We start from the raw sequence: 15,859 nt of genomic DNA on the forward strand, positions 1-15,859 counted from the left end.
GTTCACAGGCTGAGTACACGCATGGATGGGCTTTCTCAGCAAAGAGGCACAGAAAGCATCAGCCTTCTACGTACATAATGGTGAAGTCGTGAAGTTGGGACTCAGTCATTTTGGCGGAAATCACAACTTGCTCAGCTCTGTAACCTGAAAGCTTGTTAAGAGGTGCTTCGCCTCCCCACACTTCGAATAAAGCAAGAAGAATCATTTCCAAAATGAAATTTGTTTTTATTCTGTTTTTATCTGAACTTACCTCAAATGATAGGATTTATAGCTATGGAGTATTCCTCTATCATGAATATACAAACGCCATGAACCTGTCCTGGAATGTAACTAAAAATGAGCCCTAAAGCAAAATCCTTGGAACTTAGGAAAAGTTTTAATCCAGATCCTGATCCAAACTTTGCAGTTTGGATTCCTTTCTGTCATGTCCTGTGGGACTTTGTCTTGTATTGTGGGTCTGTCTCTTGGAGACAGGATCCCAGCTAGACATTAGGGCGCTATGGAAGCCTTATTCCTCAGCTTCTTTGCTTGCTTGAATGTAATCATTATGGTGACATGAATGGTCAAATCCTCAGCTGGTATAAATGGCAAAGCTATACCAATTAAAGCTGGTCAGCATTTTCCACCAGACTGTTTTTCTGGTCAAAAATGGTCATCAAAATCGAAACGTTTTGTGGAAACACCCATTTTGATGAAATTCCACTGTGGAAAACAGATCAAAACGTTCCCATCAGATCAAAACATTCCATTTTGACCTTTTTCCAAATGGAATGTTTTGTTTGTTCTGAAGCAACTTTTTGTTTTAATTTTTTTTTAATTTTGATAAAATATTTATACTACATAAGTCAAAATTGGAATGAAATGTTTTGACACTTCAGAACAAAACTTTTCAATTGAGCCAAAATATTTTTTTTCAGAGCTTTTTGTTAGATGGGAAATTTCAAAACTTTTAGATTTTGTTCAATTTGGAATGGGGAAAAAATTCAAAATGGTGGTATTTTCCACAAAACAGAAAATCCAGTTCCTGCTCACCTTGAATGCCGACTTACACAAGCTGGGGATCTTGCCTGCACTATGAATGTGATTTAACATAGCTTATCACAGCTGAATAGCTTTTTCAAGGGCTTGCAGTTACAATGAATTTGTCCCAGACAGTTCATTTCATCAGGGTAGTTATGACATGGTGCTTATGGGAACCTGCCCCTGCACTCTGAAATTATTTGTAATGGTAAAAAAAACCCTATTACTTCTATTGCACTTTAAAAACAACTAATTAGCATTTTTAGACTATTCATTTTATAGCCCCCCACAACATCCCTGGGAAGGGAGTTAATATTATCCCCATTTTGCGGGTGGATAAACTGAGGAGAATGAGTCAAAGACAGCACTTTGATTGTAATCCAGGAGTTCTGGTGCCTCCCTATCCTCACTCTGTTCTGCGAAAGCGCACTTTCTTCTGCGAAATTAATGATTAATATCCAGACAATCGATGCACTTAAAAATCGAACCATAGGGAATCTGATCAAATGGAGACTGTGATTTCACTTTGCATTGGTAAGATGTTGAATGAGACTTCTGTATAAAGTGTCTTTATTTAAAATCTCTGTAATCCACTTAGCAGAATTCTATTTTACAGAGTATGTATTTACTTTTCTTATGATGCCTCTGGCTTGGACCAGGACCTGATTGTGTTAGGTGCTGTACAAAAACAGAACCAAAAACTGGTCACTGCCCCAAAGAGCTTACAATCTAAGTAACTAAGGCATAAAGACATTTAAGTTGGTTTCCCTGGTGAAAGTAATAACACCTAGGAACATAAGATATCACTCTGGAGAAGGAGCAAAAGGCAATGAAAACATTGATTCAATATAGAGCACTACAAAATTATCAAATTACATCAGCTGGTGGGAAGGTCCACTAATGTAAAGAAGATCAGTGTTTTCACTCTGATTCAACATGTTGCTATTTAAATAGCTTGTCTTGCAGCTCCAAGTTAAAATAGGCCCCTTTTGTTTTCCCCATTGTACATTTACACCTTTAGTCTGAAGAATCATAAACGATTATAGGATCTGATATGGCAAGTCACATGATTAAATGGAAAAGTAGTCAGGATTCAGGATGCTGCAAACAGAGTTATTTACAGGCTATGAGTCTCCACTGCCTGGTGCAGTTACTCCTTTGCAAAGTGGGTGGTAACGCTTTCCACTCCCATGCAAAGGGAATGGAGCCAAGGGGCCAGACAGGGGAGGATCAATCCCACCCATAGGCTGTACAATTCTCACCAAACCCTTTTGATTAACAAGGCTTTACATAGGGTGAAGGGAGGGAAATGCACATGCCATTTTTTAAATCATGACAGGTGCAGTTGTGTGAGCAGCTTCGGTTAAAACTCAGAGAAAAGCAGTACCCTCTCACTGCATTATTTCACAGGTATCTCTAGAAAATGCAATAATATCCAAAGGCAGATCTCTCAAATCTTTGCAATGCAGTGTATCTGCATCAACGAAAACTTTTGGATTTAAAGCCCCAGAAATTCTGCCTTTAAAGTCACAAAGTGTCTATAGTCGCTGCAACAAGGGTGTGTGTGTGTGTGTGTGTTTGTTTGTTTTTCAACGTTATGTCATGAGGCGTCATGTTGTGGGGCTGTCTATGGGAGTCCATCGGAATTTGTTTCTGGTAGATTTTGTTGTTCCTTCTCCAGCAAATGAACTGATTTGGGGGAGGAGGGGAGCTACAGTAAACACCTGAATAATAACAACTGCCGATGAAAATGAACGTAACTGGAAAGGGAGGGCCTGATTTTGTTCCCATAGAAGACAGTGGCAAAACTCCCATTGATTACATTGGGGCAGTTGGCACCAAACACTTTAGATACTGATTTATCCTTTGGGGAAAAGGGGGAGGGGAAAGGTTCTGTTTATTTTAAACGGTGATGTTATTGGGGAACAAAGAGAGCAAACTCCACCTCTGCAAACTATGCAAAATGAGAGGGAGGTATTCTCATGTCATCTAAAGATGTCCACCCTGCTACTTTGGCTGAGATCAGAGCGGAATTGGATTCGCTGCAATGATGTGCTCCCCTTGTTATGTGGGAATTTCCCCATGCCAAATGTATGCATAGTGCAAACTCCTATGACAACTTCACAGCCACAATGGCTCTTATTTAGTTAGGGAAATTCACATGGAGGCTTATTAGGTTGCAAGGTTCTTGGGGCGGGGACCAACTTTTTGTTCTGTGTTTATACATCTCCTAGCACAGTGGGGCCTGGTCCATGTCTGAACCTTTTAGGCTCTACTGCAATACAAATAATATTAAATATCTAATGCACACTTTATATAGATCTGATGTTCAGGTGGGGCAAGTTCTGCATTTATCTTTCAGGAGTGCAACTTCTGAGCCTTTCCAGCTGCTCCAAGGGTCAAGCTTCTTGAATTAATGTCATTTTATGTTAGTAGCATGAAGTTTATCCAAAGCTAAGTGCTCAGGATGTTTCTCAAGGCCCAAGCAGCACGGGATCTTTCCTAAAAATGTACTGAAAGAAACTGGTGACATTAAAGGAAATATTTTCCAGGAAAGATCTGCTAAAGACACCGGAAGGGCAGTGAAATAATGGAAATGATGGCCTAGCTAAACAAGCCGCATGGCAGTGCGAGGCACCCTCCAGAGTGTTCAGTTTATGCTGCACCGTTCCAGGGTTCTATTTTAATACTACTCCATCCAGAGCTGTACTCCTGACATAGCCTCCTCTGAGGTTGGAGCTTAGTTTATTTTCATCCGAGGTTATTGCCCAAAAATATTCCCAGTTTTATAGTCATCACATCCAATTCCAGCTCATTTACATACAAGCTAATTTGACTGGCAAAACAGAACATAGAAAAGCTGCACTGAACTATATACCCTAATTTAGGAAGTCACTAAGGAAGGTGGGGGCTGGTTAGAGACAATCCCAGGATATTTTAGGTCTTTTTTGTGACTCTCAGCTGCAAGGTAGTGTCCTCCTTTCAGCCTTGCCCACTTTGTCCCCAAATCTATGTCTCTAGCTTGTAATCTCCAAAAAAAAAAAAAAAAAAAAATTCCCAAACACTTATCCTCCTATATCACGGTGTTACATGTAGACATTTTCTCTCCTTTCATGTGTAGATGAATTTACCCAACTGAATAAACTATTATGGGCTGAAGAAAATCATCATTAATATAGTTCATTTTCCTGCTACATAGGAAATTTTAATGAGGCTTTTAGCTTTTTAAACAAAGTTGATTTCCTTCCGCTGCTACATGCTAAGCCTAATCTCTCTCTAGGTTTATATCAATGCTGCGTTACACTTAGCAAAAATGTTTTCCCCACTGCCAGTCCTACTTGTGATCTAAGCCAGAGGGCAGCCAGCATGTTCTCTTAGGTGGCTTCCATGAAGATTTTGTAGTGCGCATTGTAGGAGAGCTTCATTACTATGCAAGTGAGAATAGCCCCTTTTGGGGGGAATGTCGGAGAACACAATGTCTTAGTCACCAATATCTATTTAGTAGATAGCATCTCACCTGCCTGATGTGAACTGTATCTGCTATGAGCAGCAACTGCATGTAAGACCATGTAAATGAATCCAGTACTTAAAGGACATGTACTCTCCAGCTGAGTAAAATCCATCACATGGATCAACTGATTCCACCTAACTATTGAACATCCATCTTGACACCATTCAAATTCTTACCTTTACTACTGGGCACCAGCAAGCACAGAAGTGATAACAATAATGGGTTAACAGCAATATCCCCTTCTGCAGCTACACCACAAGCAATGCCAGTATGATGGGGAAAGACTTTTGTGACATTTTTGATACCTAGCTGAGGGAAAGGTGCTTTTCTCCACTGCACATAATTGTCTGCCACTTTGAGTTGCATCAAAGTTAATGTATGGGTTGTTGATAGTGACAGATAATGAAATAATCTTTCTTTACCACTTCATTCCCTGTGCTTCCAGATACCATCAATCTTGCACAAATATGCTAGTTTCAGTAAACCCCTAATTTTTATGGTCTCGCTTTTATTTCTCTATTTTCCTCTGTATCTTCATTAGAGGTGAGTTACATGACCCACTTTTGACTATTGGAGTATACTTCCCCATGTTTCTTTACACTCTATTTCATGCCCAATAAAGGCCTGAGCCAAAACCCACTGAAGTCAATAGGAATCTTTCCATTGACCTCGGTGGGCTTTGGATCAGGCCCCGAGTGTTTAGATCTTGGTCTTAACTTCCTATCCTGGTGTTTCTTTAAGGGCTTGATGCTGCAGTATTTTTTTTTTCCAAACAAAACTTCCCATTTGAGTCCATAAGAATCTTGCCTGAGTAAGGAAGGAATAAAGCATCAGTAACAGAAAATGGCCCATCTAAACTAGAGTTTCTCAATGTTGCTAACTCTGGTAAAAATAAGCCACTGGTTCCAATAGTGGAAATTTTTAAAAATATCTCCAATGCAGACCAGGCCTATGGCTCCCAGTTGACTCTCATTGAAAGCGATGGAAGGAATTCCATTTAAGTCAATGAGTGTTCTGTTGGGTACTAAATAGTTAGGATCACAACAGACCCCATATTTAAACATGGTGACACTAGGAGTATTTCCTCCAGCAATCTGACTCTCAGGAAATGCCCAAACAACCCAGAATACATTTTCTCATTGGCTTTCACATAAGTCAAATACATTTCATTATAAAACATTTTTATTAAAACAAATGTACAACACTTTTATATACACGACTCTGTACAGGAAAATGCTCAGTTACAATTAGTGATTTGATGTGTTTCCAGATATTTAAGCATAAATCAAAAAGACTTCCCTCTTTTTTTGTACTTTGTACTGCTCTTCATAGGCTTACAGCTTTTGGTTCTCTAAAGCTCTTCTCTACACAATTCATTGGGTATATACTGTACATGGTAGTCTATGTACTCTATTGCAATGAAGAGCATTAAGTTGGCTTGAAAGAGCATGAAAGGCACTGTATAAATAAAGTGTTAGGCCCATCAGTGCAAAAACATAATGGTCCCAAAGTGTGGCTGCTCTTTCATAATTATTAAATGAAAAATTGGTAGACATCATGCATAATGACAACAGAATAGAATGTCCTATGAGCAGATCTTCTGAATAACTGTAATATGTAGAAGCAAAGCCTGTAGCTGATTTTCACATTTTCTTGGACTAAACATATTTACAAAAGTAAGGAATTCGATTTGTCGATCAAACATTGGCTGGAGTGATCAAAGGAAAGAGGGTCAATTAGTGCAATTTTTGTTGAATCCAAAATCTGTAATGATTGTCATCAAGCTCAAAAGAACTTCACCAGGTATGTAGCAACCAGAGCTAACACGAATAGGCACATTTGCCCTGTGCCCCCTAAGCACTGGATTGGTAAAGGACAGTAAATGAAACTGTAGATTATCTTCTCCAAAAGCAATGCTTTTAAGTTATAATATGAAACACAGAGACAGAAATGGGGATCCTAGCCCAGCTTCTACTGATCCACAGCACCTTTCACTTGTATCCCAACAAAAAGGTTAGAACCCCATTTGACATTAATGTAGGAACAGCTTCACGTCAGAATGCAAATTTTAAGTTTTATAGGACAATGGCTTAGTCAACCAACGTCGATACACAAAGTTCTGCTAAGGTTTTTTAATAATGGAGTTTTGATGGCTCGATCTCTTCAGTCCCAGAAGCTAAACGGAAAGTAGAGGTTCTTTCTTCTCACACAGTCAGTAACAAACAAATGCCTTCCACTCTGTTCACTTTCATGAGGAACAGGAGAAGTAAAGCAGTTCACAGACTGAGGAAGCAAGAGAGGTTTACAAGCTACATGGAATGGCTTGTATACCAGTGGATCGAACTGTGTCCAGCCAAGAGAATTCTAGACTGCTTTTCAGATCAGTACAAAATCTGAACTCTATTTCCCCTAAAAAAAAAAAAAGAGAGAGAGAAGAAATTTACATGTGCAGCAGCAAAATATTGAATGTATACTAATACTACAGTGAAATGTAAACACTGTTCAAATGATCTCTGACTAAAATTGAATATATCAGCAAGATTTTTATCTTAAAAATGCTTTAAATTTGCTGAAATCCTTATTACAACTTTCTTTCTTTCTTTTAAACATTCTCACTCACGATATGGCTAGGTAACTTTAACTCTGGAAACTGACATATATTCAAAGTAATCTGTAAGGCTAAAATGGAAATTGAGTTAAGCACGTATTTCTGTGAATTCCCACTAATCGAGCCAAGCCTGCATATAAACATAATTTTTAAACACAAATCTGTGGTACATTTTCTAGTACAAATTGTCTGTTAAAAATCCCCAGCAACTCCTTCAATTTGAAATTAACGTGCTGGTCAGAAATCTCAAATAAAACAGAGTAATGCATGAACTGCTGTCTTCTTTTTGGTTTTTCACCTGACTTAAATCATCTTGCCTAAAGAGCTTAATCTGCTTCTCCCTCTGCCTCTGGTTGCATTCTCAGTAACTCTGCTTCAGAAATTAAGGTATTTGTACCTGAGGGTGTATCTATTTCAGAATCTTGCTCCTTGTAGCTGAAGTTGCTGCAAAATGTTTTGCCGTGCCGGGCTCATTAGGAGATACCCTTTCCCACCGACACAGGGTTGCATGCCAGTCTTGTTGTTCAAACAACTGTAAGAGACGAAGGGGAAGGTTTGAAATGTGCAGGCCTTACAATGTTCAAGAGAACAAACCAAACCTGATTGGACAAATAGATCAGCATCAACAATATTTCCTACAAAGGGCTGATGATGCCAGCTGGCAGTGCAGTTAATTTAAGGGCAGATTTCATCATGATGTAGATAACTAATTATGAATACACATCATAAAACGACCTCACCAATTTGCTGGGATTTTCAATTTTCACCAGCAAGAGAGCTAACACTGGACTAGCATAAGTACTGCAGATCAGTACTGAGGACCCCTGTAGGGAAGCTCGGACAAAACCTACCCACACTATGTTACTGCTAATAGCCCTCACTTTCATAAATGCTAAACCTTGCTCATACATATAAAATTCCTATTAATTTAAGTAGGGATCAAGCTAATGCAGAACACATGCCTAGAGAACACCCCAAGAAAGAAGGTGCTTATAAATAATAGTGATTAATATGTTACATGCCTAGATGTATAGCTAAATTGATTTAAATGCACCACATTAGTAGGGGGTATAGAAGAGATTCCCTCTAGAGTGGAAGTGAGCTGTAGCTCACGAAAGCTTATGCTCTAATAAATTTGTTAGTCTCTAAGGTGCCACAAGTACTCCTTTTCTTTTTGCGAATGTCTTCTCAGTCTTTGATCTATCTCTAGGCTTTTCAGTGTTTGTCTCTCTAATGGTACATGTGCTCTCAAAGTGACAGAAGAATATTAAGTATTTCCACCTGTGTATGTTCTCCATATTCTGGCTGTACACAGGATTTTTATTTACAAGTTATCAGTATACCTAACTCTGTTTATATGTTTTGTTTTCTCCTCCTCCCTGATACGAATAGCAACTTATCAATATTATTCTGAAAAGAAGAGATCATCTTTTTTACCTTGTAAAGTTGCTCTCGTCTATTTCTTCTGCATCATCATCTGTTACTGTAGGTTTTATGAAGACATGGGGGAAAAGAAGAAAATATGTTTCCATTAACTCGGTGTCCTCACTGACAAAAATCACAGATCAGCTTCCCAGTTTTTTCCATTCAGTTATCACCAGAGGCTACTTTCACATTTCTATTGACATAATAGCACTAAAACATCTTGTAAGCCAGGAGATTCAGGATCACTTCTGCCACCTCTATGGGTAACAGGAAGCCCTAGGAATTTCTGCAGGCTATAGAGATCACCACTCTAGGAAATTCTGAGCCCCCTTGTGTACCTCTCCTCTGCAGTGATGTGACATGGTTTAGGGGATAGATCCATCAGAGGAGGAGACAGCTGATCCACAACTGGAGGCTTCCATCACTCTCAAACTTCCCCTGTCCTCTTATAAACCCAGTTACTGTTAGAGGTCATGGACTTCAGTGACAGTTGTAGGCTGGCTGTTGCATCTGCTCTACACCCTCCCAGCAGGTTGGGGAAGAAATCTTTCCCCCTGGAGCTCTCCAGTACAAAGCACTGTGCAACAATGCATCATGCTCAGAGATCTCTTCCTTCCCCGTGATGGTGACACTTTTATACCTGGAAGTGAGGAGTCTGAGACATGGTATATCCCAGCACAGTTCAGGCAGCTAATGAAAATATTTTTCATCCAAACCTTCAGTCCTTGTGCACTCAAAGCTGCCATGACTTCAGCAGAGTTTTGAGCATATAGAGATGCAACATAAGGGCCCTTCAACAAACTAAAGCTTTTTGTTTTTTGTATAAATTTCCATTACGGATGAGTAGATCACATTAACCCTGGAACACATGCTAGATCTTGCCACTTGTACGAAGGGCCTATTGTTTTTTTCTGGCACCCCATGCAGTTCCATGTCTTGCTTCTGCCCCCTGAAACCATCAGTGGTAGGATTATTTCAATCTGTTGACCTGAGGTTTCAACCAATAAAATACCAACCTTCAGAAGATGAAGTCAAAGGGTGACACTTGAAGCTGGTAAAGGTCGTTGGTGCTGTCAGCCATTGCTATTTCCATTGACTTCTCCAATCTGTCAATGCGTTCATATCACACGGTGAGAGATCTGTGGATGCACAGAAAGGAAGAGTTAGAATTTTTGGGAAATGCAAAGGCTTTCTGATTCAGAATAGCCCTCCAATCCCTCATGGCCCATGCTACAGCACATTGCATATATCCCATTATAGAGCTGCCAAGGAAAAGCCACCGTTATCCGCTGCTTATGATGCTGAGATCTCCGATACTGGGGTTTGGTAAGAGCAGCACATTCTGCTAAGTTTGAAGAACTAAATTGAATCTCACCTAAGGTGATGGAAGCATTCTCAATCTCCACATTCCTGTTCTGCATAGCTGTGAACTGTATAACCACTGTGGTCATCTGGTAGAGTGCTGCTGTTCAGTGCTTCTACTGCCTCATCCATCCTCGGGTCTTCGTATGACTATAAAGACACGTGCATTGAATGAAAGATCTATTAGACCAAGATGTGATCTATTTGTTCCCGTCTGTCAAAACTTCAAAGCAAACCTCTGACTTCTTAAACTGCCAGAGTCAATACATACCTTTCTCTTACTCCTGTTTTTTGACTCTCTAGATGACTTTGACTTCCTTTCTGTGAAAGCAAAAACACAGTGACAGTGAGAAAAAGCCTGCAGCCGCTTCTGATGGCTCCAATCTTACACGACCGCAATTGCTCTGTGTAGTGATGCTTTGCGCTGCAAGGGCATGATTGTGCTCTGGGAGTTTCGCCATTGATTTCCGTGACAGCAGTGACTGCTGTATTCTTCCCTCCCCTGAGGGGAGCGCACTTCTGTGCCTGATGAAGTGATCCCATTAGGAGTATTGTGAGAATGAATTAATTTTCAAAAAAGTGCCAGGAGATCTTGGGATGAAACGAGCTCTACATCCAAAGTAATATTTAGCAACAGTAATAAGACTGCCTATTCACTTTACTTCTATCAAGGAATTTATACTGTACCTATTCACAAGCAGAACAGGAAATGTAAACAGTCTATAAACTGCAGTAATGGTCCCCTTAAGGCAAATTTATTTTGAGGATAGACTGTCATATACATACCTTTTTTCTGAAGCTTTGTTAAGGGTGGTAGCATCCTGTAAACCCGGACTGCGCTGCAGCCTTTGTTGACACTTTTGTCCTTCACTTCCTCAATATCAGGCAGTGAATTCATGGCACAGCGGAAATTTGCCTTCCAAGTTTTGGGGTCTGGCTCTTTCTCGCCTATCTTGTATCTCCCTATAAATAAGGGATGATGCATAAGTAATCAGAATTTTCAGACTACTCTGCAGTGATCGTTCCCAAAAGAACTAGCTTGTGTTCCATTCTTCAGTCATATAAGGCAGTCAATATAGTTACATGGGATGTAGATTAGGGTAGAATTAGGCTCTACCTGTTTCTGTGATAGACAGAATTTTAAAACCAGCACATACCAGTATGAATGGCCCAGCTTCGGAAAAGGCAGGCATCTTTATCTATATCCCAGCCATGTTTAGCTGCATGTTTCCATGGGATTTCGAACATCATCTTATCCTGTAGTTAAACAATGCAGTTTTGAATACAGGGAATAAAACATACATCCACTCGTGACTAAATATGGACTTAATCCAAGATAACTCAGCCACACCAAGGGAACTCTGCATTAAGGCTGCCACCAGATTCCTAATGTAGGATTCACTTAATACCATATTATGTGCTACATCCCATATAATGTTCCCCAAGGGTTCTGAGTTTCAGAGAGCTGTATAACAAGATATAATAGATATGAGGGACACTGTCAGCCTCATCTCAGAACTACCTTGGTCTGTTGGTTTGTCTCTGATCCTTATGTTTATCATAAAATTGTGTCTTTCTCTGTCTGCACAGAATCTTTTTAAAAATTAACAATAAGGACCTATGGACACCATAAGAAAAATATTTCTTACAGTGCAACACTAATTTAGCTCAGAAAGCTCCTTTCAAATGCACTTCAAAACACTTTACAGTTCAAAATATTCAACGAGCAAAAAGTCCTGTATCAATGAGGATAAACCTAAACAATCTTATTGTGGGTGCATGTCATACGGCTGTAGTTCTCAATGAAGTGGTGGGCATACAGTATTGAAGTCAATGGTTCAGATGCTCAGTATCTCTCAAGATTTGGTGAGAGTAGTCAACCATTCAGTGGTTGAGATGGTAACATTGATTCCTTAACTGAGATAAATGACTTTACAGAGGCAGATCTCAGATGTTCTTGACTCCCAATGTTATGGTCTGACTGCTCTCATTTTTTTTCCTTCCTAGTACTTCCCTTATAAAAGTCAGGTCTACTCTATCATTGATCAATTACAGCTACTGTTTTCTGAAAACAAAAATGCTGTTTTATGTAGTGTGTGTAAACTCTTTCCATTTTCTTTTAATCTATTTATGTGACCTTGATTTTTATAAAACATCAGCTAAGAATACCAGGATGAGGATGATTAAAGATACAAAAGTAATGACAAAGAAACCCACCTTGTTGATCCACTTCAATCCTGGTATTTGATTGGAATTAATCTGCAACTCCAGCCAGGGCCTCATGCGCATTCTTGTTACTGGCATGTTGTCTGTGAAAGGAAAATAATAACTATAGATAAGCAAAAGAGTAAATATTCTGGTATGCTGGTCATTTTGTAATGACATCCCTCACTGCTTACTCTTAACACTCGTACTACTGGGCAATATGCATTCAACAAAACCAAAACTTGGCCCAGAATCAATAAATTTCTCTTCCAACATCTTGGCAGTTTCTGAATGGCAATTTTTGTTCTAATCTGGCTACATGATCCCTTAAGTAGATAAGTAAAATTATTGAATTTGGGAAACTGGATGGCTCCAGAGGTTGGTCCTGGGATGCAGAGCACTTCCCATCTAGGATACCATTCAGAACTCAGCACTGTAGTGAGAGAGAAGTATTACTGTAGGTGCTGTTTGGTGGCTTACGTGAAAAGAGTTTGGTCTCAAAAAGTGAGCAAACTGCCACACCTCACAAGCCACGACACCTCTGGTTCTCTGCCTCCCAGGCTCGGTGCAGAAGGCAAGGAGTCAGAGATTCATGGACTCTGAACTCTCTCTTTGCAACCACAGTGTTAGTCACTCTAAGTTGTGGCCAAGGCATGCTGGCAGGGCAGTGTGAATTGCTAAGTCCTGTGCTGCACTTGCCCTGTGCCATACCAAAGAATGGATGTTAGTCTCCAGGGCTATCACACCTGCACATCTCATGAACAAAAAAATCTTAAAATCTTTGTACCTGGGTGAGGGGGCGTGTGCATGTGAAACGTGAATATTAGGCTCCAGAGGAAGTATAGTCTAGCAAAAAAATTCTTTCTGAGGGAGTGTCTTTGATACCTGTCTTTTTGTTGCCACTTATTTCAGTGCCAAGTTTCCCCTATTATTAATGTTTACCTTTTCAAAAAAAACAACAACACTGCAATAGATTAGTTTATAAATGTTGCACTCTGCTACACATTTCTCCTTACACTAAGACCTACTGGCATAAATATATTTCTTGTCTTGTTTTTTATATGGAAATATCAGCATTTCCAAAACAATAGAATTCAGCATTTTACAAATCCTAGACCTTCCTCGACAGCTTCAGGGGGCTGGCAGTGGGGTTAAGCTTACATAACCCAACTCCCCTTTATAATGGGAAAGGAGATCAAATAAATACTTTCTCCAAGTTAACATGCAGCTTTTCCACTGGGCTCCTCTTTTCCTAGAACACATTCCTGCCTGTATGGCCTCCATGTGGACATTAGCATTTAGCTTTGGTGGTAGGATAGGCTTAAAGAAGGGCTGCAAAACTGAACTCAAGGAATGATGCTTGGAGCCCTATTGTAAAATACAGTTAATTAGACAATTTCAAGCCAGGAGCGGTTCTTGACTTTGACTAAAGAAGCCTCAGTTGACATTACTTTCAGCTTTATGCAGCTCCTTCATACTTAATGACAAGTATATAAACTGAAACAGGAATGCAATGTTTGTGACTGAAAATAGCATTACTAAACCTTGGCAAGCAATCCTGAACAGCAAATTATATTTATGGTGCAATGTGTCTGATAATAGCATCCTGAGGCCCCAGTCGCAATCAGGCCCTCTGTACACATATACAGAAAGGCATGGGGCCCTGTCACTGCATGCTTACTTTTCCTCATGGATGTATTGACACAATAGATTATGTTAACATGAAGAAATCTTATGCAATATTTTCATTCCTAAGCAGCCAATAACTAAGGTTTCTGACTTCCACTCTCACTACCTACCCCGTTGGGCAAATTATAATACAGAATGTTATACTTTTCTCCTTGACTCTTGTGTTATTCAGATTCAGATGGGTGAATTAAGCATGCATGCATTCAGCATTTCCTTGCACTGGGAGGTGTGAAGTTAGAGCTTTGCCATTAATTTCGCACAGTTTGTGAGTATTCATTTTACTTACCATTGCTTTTGTGAGACTAGAACAATGCCATCAACTGTGCTAGCTCCAAAATTTTTGTGGTGATTTTTGTTTAAAGTTGTAATATGCATATTTATACAATATATATTTCCAAAACACATTTCAAAATGCATCCTGAGATCTTATATTTCTCCAGCTAATAATTATACACCTGAATTTCAAACACTTAAACGTTAATTTGAAACATGGCTCATCTGAACAAACAATCGTCAAATTCAGCAGTCACCTCTTTTATGGCCAGTTCTGCAAATGCCTGAAGGTTTGACTCTTTATTTGTTGGTCCCACTGATCTGTCCCATAAACCTTGACTATTTTTAGCTTTTCCCAACCACATTTGCATTCAAATGCTTTAATTCTCTCTGCTGCCTATGAACGCTGCTCTCCGGTGTTGAAGCCAAAAGCATGATTTTATTTTCAGCCTTTATTTCCTGTGTATCAGAGAGCAACAACAGCACCCTTTGTTGTCACACAGTTGCTCGTATTTGTCTCAATCTCTTCCCCCACCCTCACCTCAGAAAGCAATCTGATGCACAAGCACAGAATTAGAGGTGCTTCTTACTTTGTCTTTGCATAAGTGTACCTACAAGTAAAAGCAACAACAAACCCTTTCCTCCCTAACAAGATACATTCTGTCGCCAGAAAGTGAACCTCTTACGTGCACAGCCGCTAAAGTTTCTGCAAATTCGCTAACCTCCTCGTTTACCAGTTCAGAAGTTGATTTGCAGGGCTAAGGCCATTTATTGCATCTTACTTGCCATGCAAACTTCCTGCGACTGGTCTCTGCTCTCTGTCCCCTGGCTCACACGACTAAATACTCATTGCATCCCTTGCCTTTGCCAAGCCTCCGTAGACAAGCTGGTCTATTTCCTTGTTGGCCTCCCTGGTTACAGGACCGAACGCTGCTAAGAGTCCTGCAAAGTCCTGCAACTTGTTCCCAAGTTGTCCTGCACCGAGTGCTCTCGGCAGGAGCGGAAAGCGGACCTCTGACTCGACGGCTGTGAGCTGCACCAGGCGTGACCCACCTTGTTCTCCGGTCTCCAGTGCTCAGCCTTGCAAAGGTGCCCGGTGAGCCGGGAGATCCGCCTCCCGTGAACGACCCGCGACTTCTGCAGGCTGCGCAGCGGAGTGGTCTCGGTATATCCTTACACTAGCCGGGATTCCCCACCACCTTGGCCAGTACGTCTCCTGCCGACCAATCAGCATTCGCCCAAGGGCTTGACTGGGCTCCGCCCGCCGCTCATTGGCTGGCTGGCGAGCATCATTTCGGGGAAATCAGGCTGTTGTAGCGCTAGAGCTGAAGGGGAAGTACGGCTCCCCCTCCCCCCCCCCGTCTCCCGGCTGCTCCCTGGGTGTGGGAGCGGAGGGATGGGGGTGAGAAGCGAGGGGCTCCTTAGGAGCCCTCTGAAACTGCCTCCCCACCCACCGTGCACCCATCAGTGTCACAGGAGCAGGTGGATTCCCATCCCACCCCCGTCCCTAGCCCTGGGAGTGGGGGGGGGGGGGGCGGGGGGAGACAGGGTCTGGGTCCCACTGCCCCAGTTTCTCTAACTGGTCAAATCCATCCCTGTACTTCTGAGGGGCTGGAATCCAAATAGGGATCTGGGTGCTGTGTCCCGCTTTCAGCTCTGGGCCCCTTTTGCATGGTCTTTGGAGCAGGGATCTTGTCTCTTGCGCACCTTTATGCAGTGCAAGGTGTGTTGGCATTACTGGTGAGACTCTGTGCTCTGGGTGCCTT

At 40.9% G+C, this 15,859-nt stretch overlaps 1 protein-coding gene across 1 annotated transcript; it reads right to left on the minus strand.

The window, feature by feature from the left end:
- Nucleotides 1-5,701: 5,701 nt before the first annotated feature.
- Nucleotides 5,702-15,137, minus strand: IRF1 (interferon regulatory factor 1). Its single transcript, XM_043490493.1, is given in 16 exon segments — nucleotides 5,702-6,940; nucleotides 7,537-7,588; nucleotides 7,590-7,640; nucleotides 7,642-7,671; nucleotides 8,577-8,594; nucleotides 8,597-8,622; nucleotides 9,581-9,602; nucleotides 9,604-9,659; nucleotides 9,662-9,703; nucleotides 9,940-9,970; nucleotides 9,972-10,076; nucleotides 10,198-10,247; nucleotides 10,713-10,889; nucleotides 11,084-11,183; nucleotides 12,144-12,235; nucleotides 14,876-15,137. Coding segments are annotated over 16 exon segments (966 nt in total). The 5' UTR covers nucleotides 14,883-15,137; the 3' UTR covers nucleotides 5,702-6,833.
- Nucleotides 15,138-15,859: the final 722 nt, after the last annotated feature.

This window comes from Dermochelys coriacea, chromosome 8, assembly GCF_009764565.3.
Source record: "Dermochelys coriacea isolate rDerCor1 chromosome 8, rDerCor1.pri.v4, whole genome shotgun sequence".
NCBI classification, from domain to species: Eukaryota; Metazoa; Chordata; order Testudines; family Dermochelyidae; genus Dermochelys; species Dermochelys coriacea.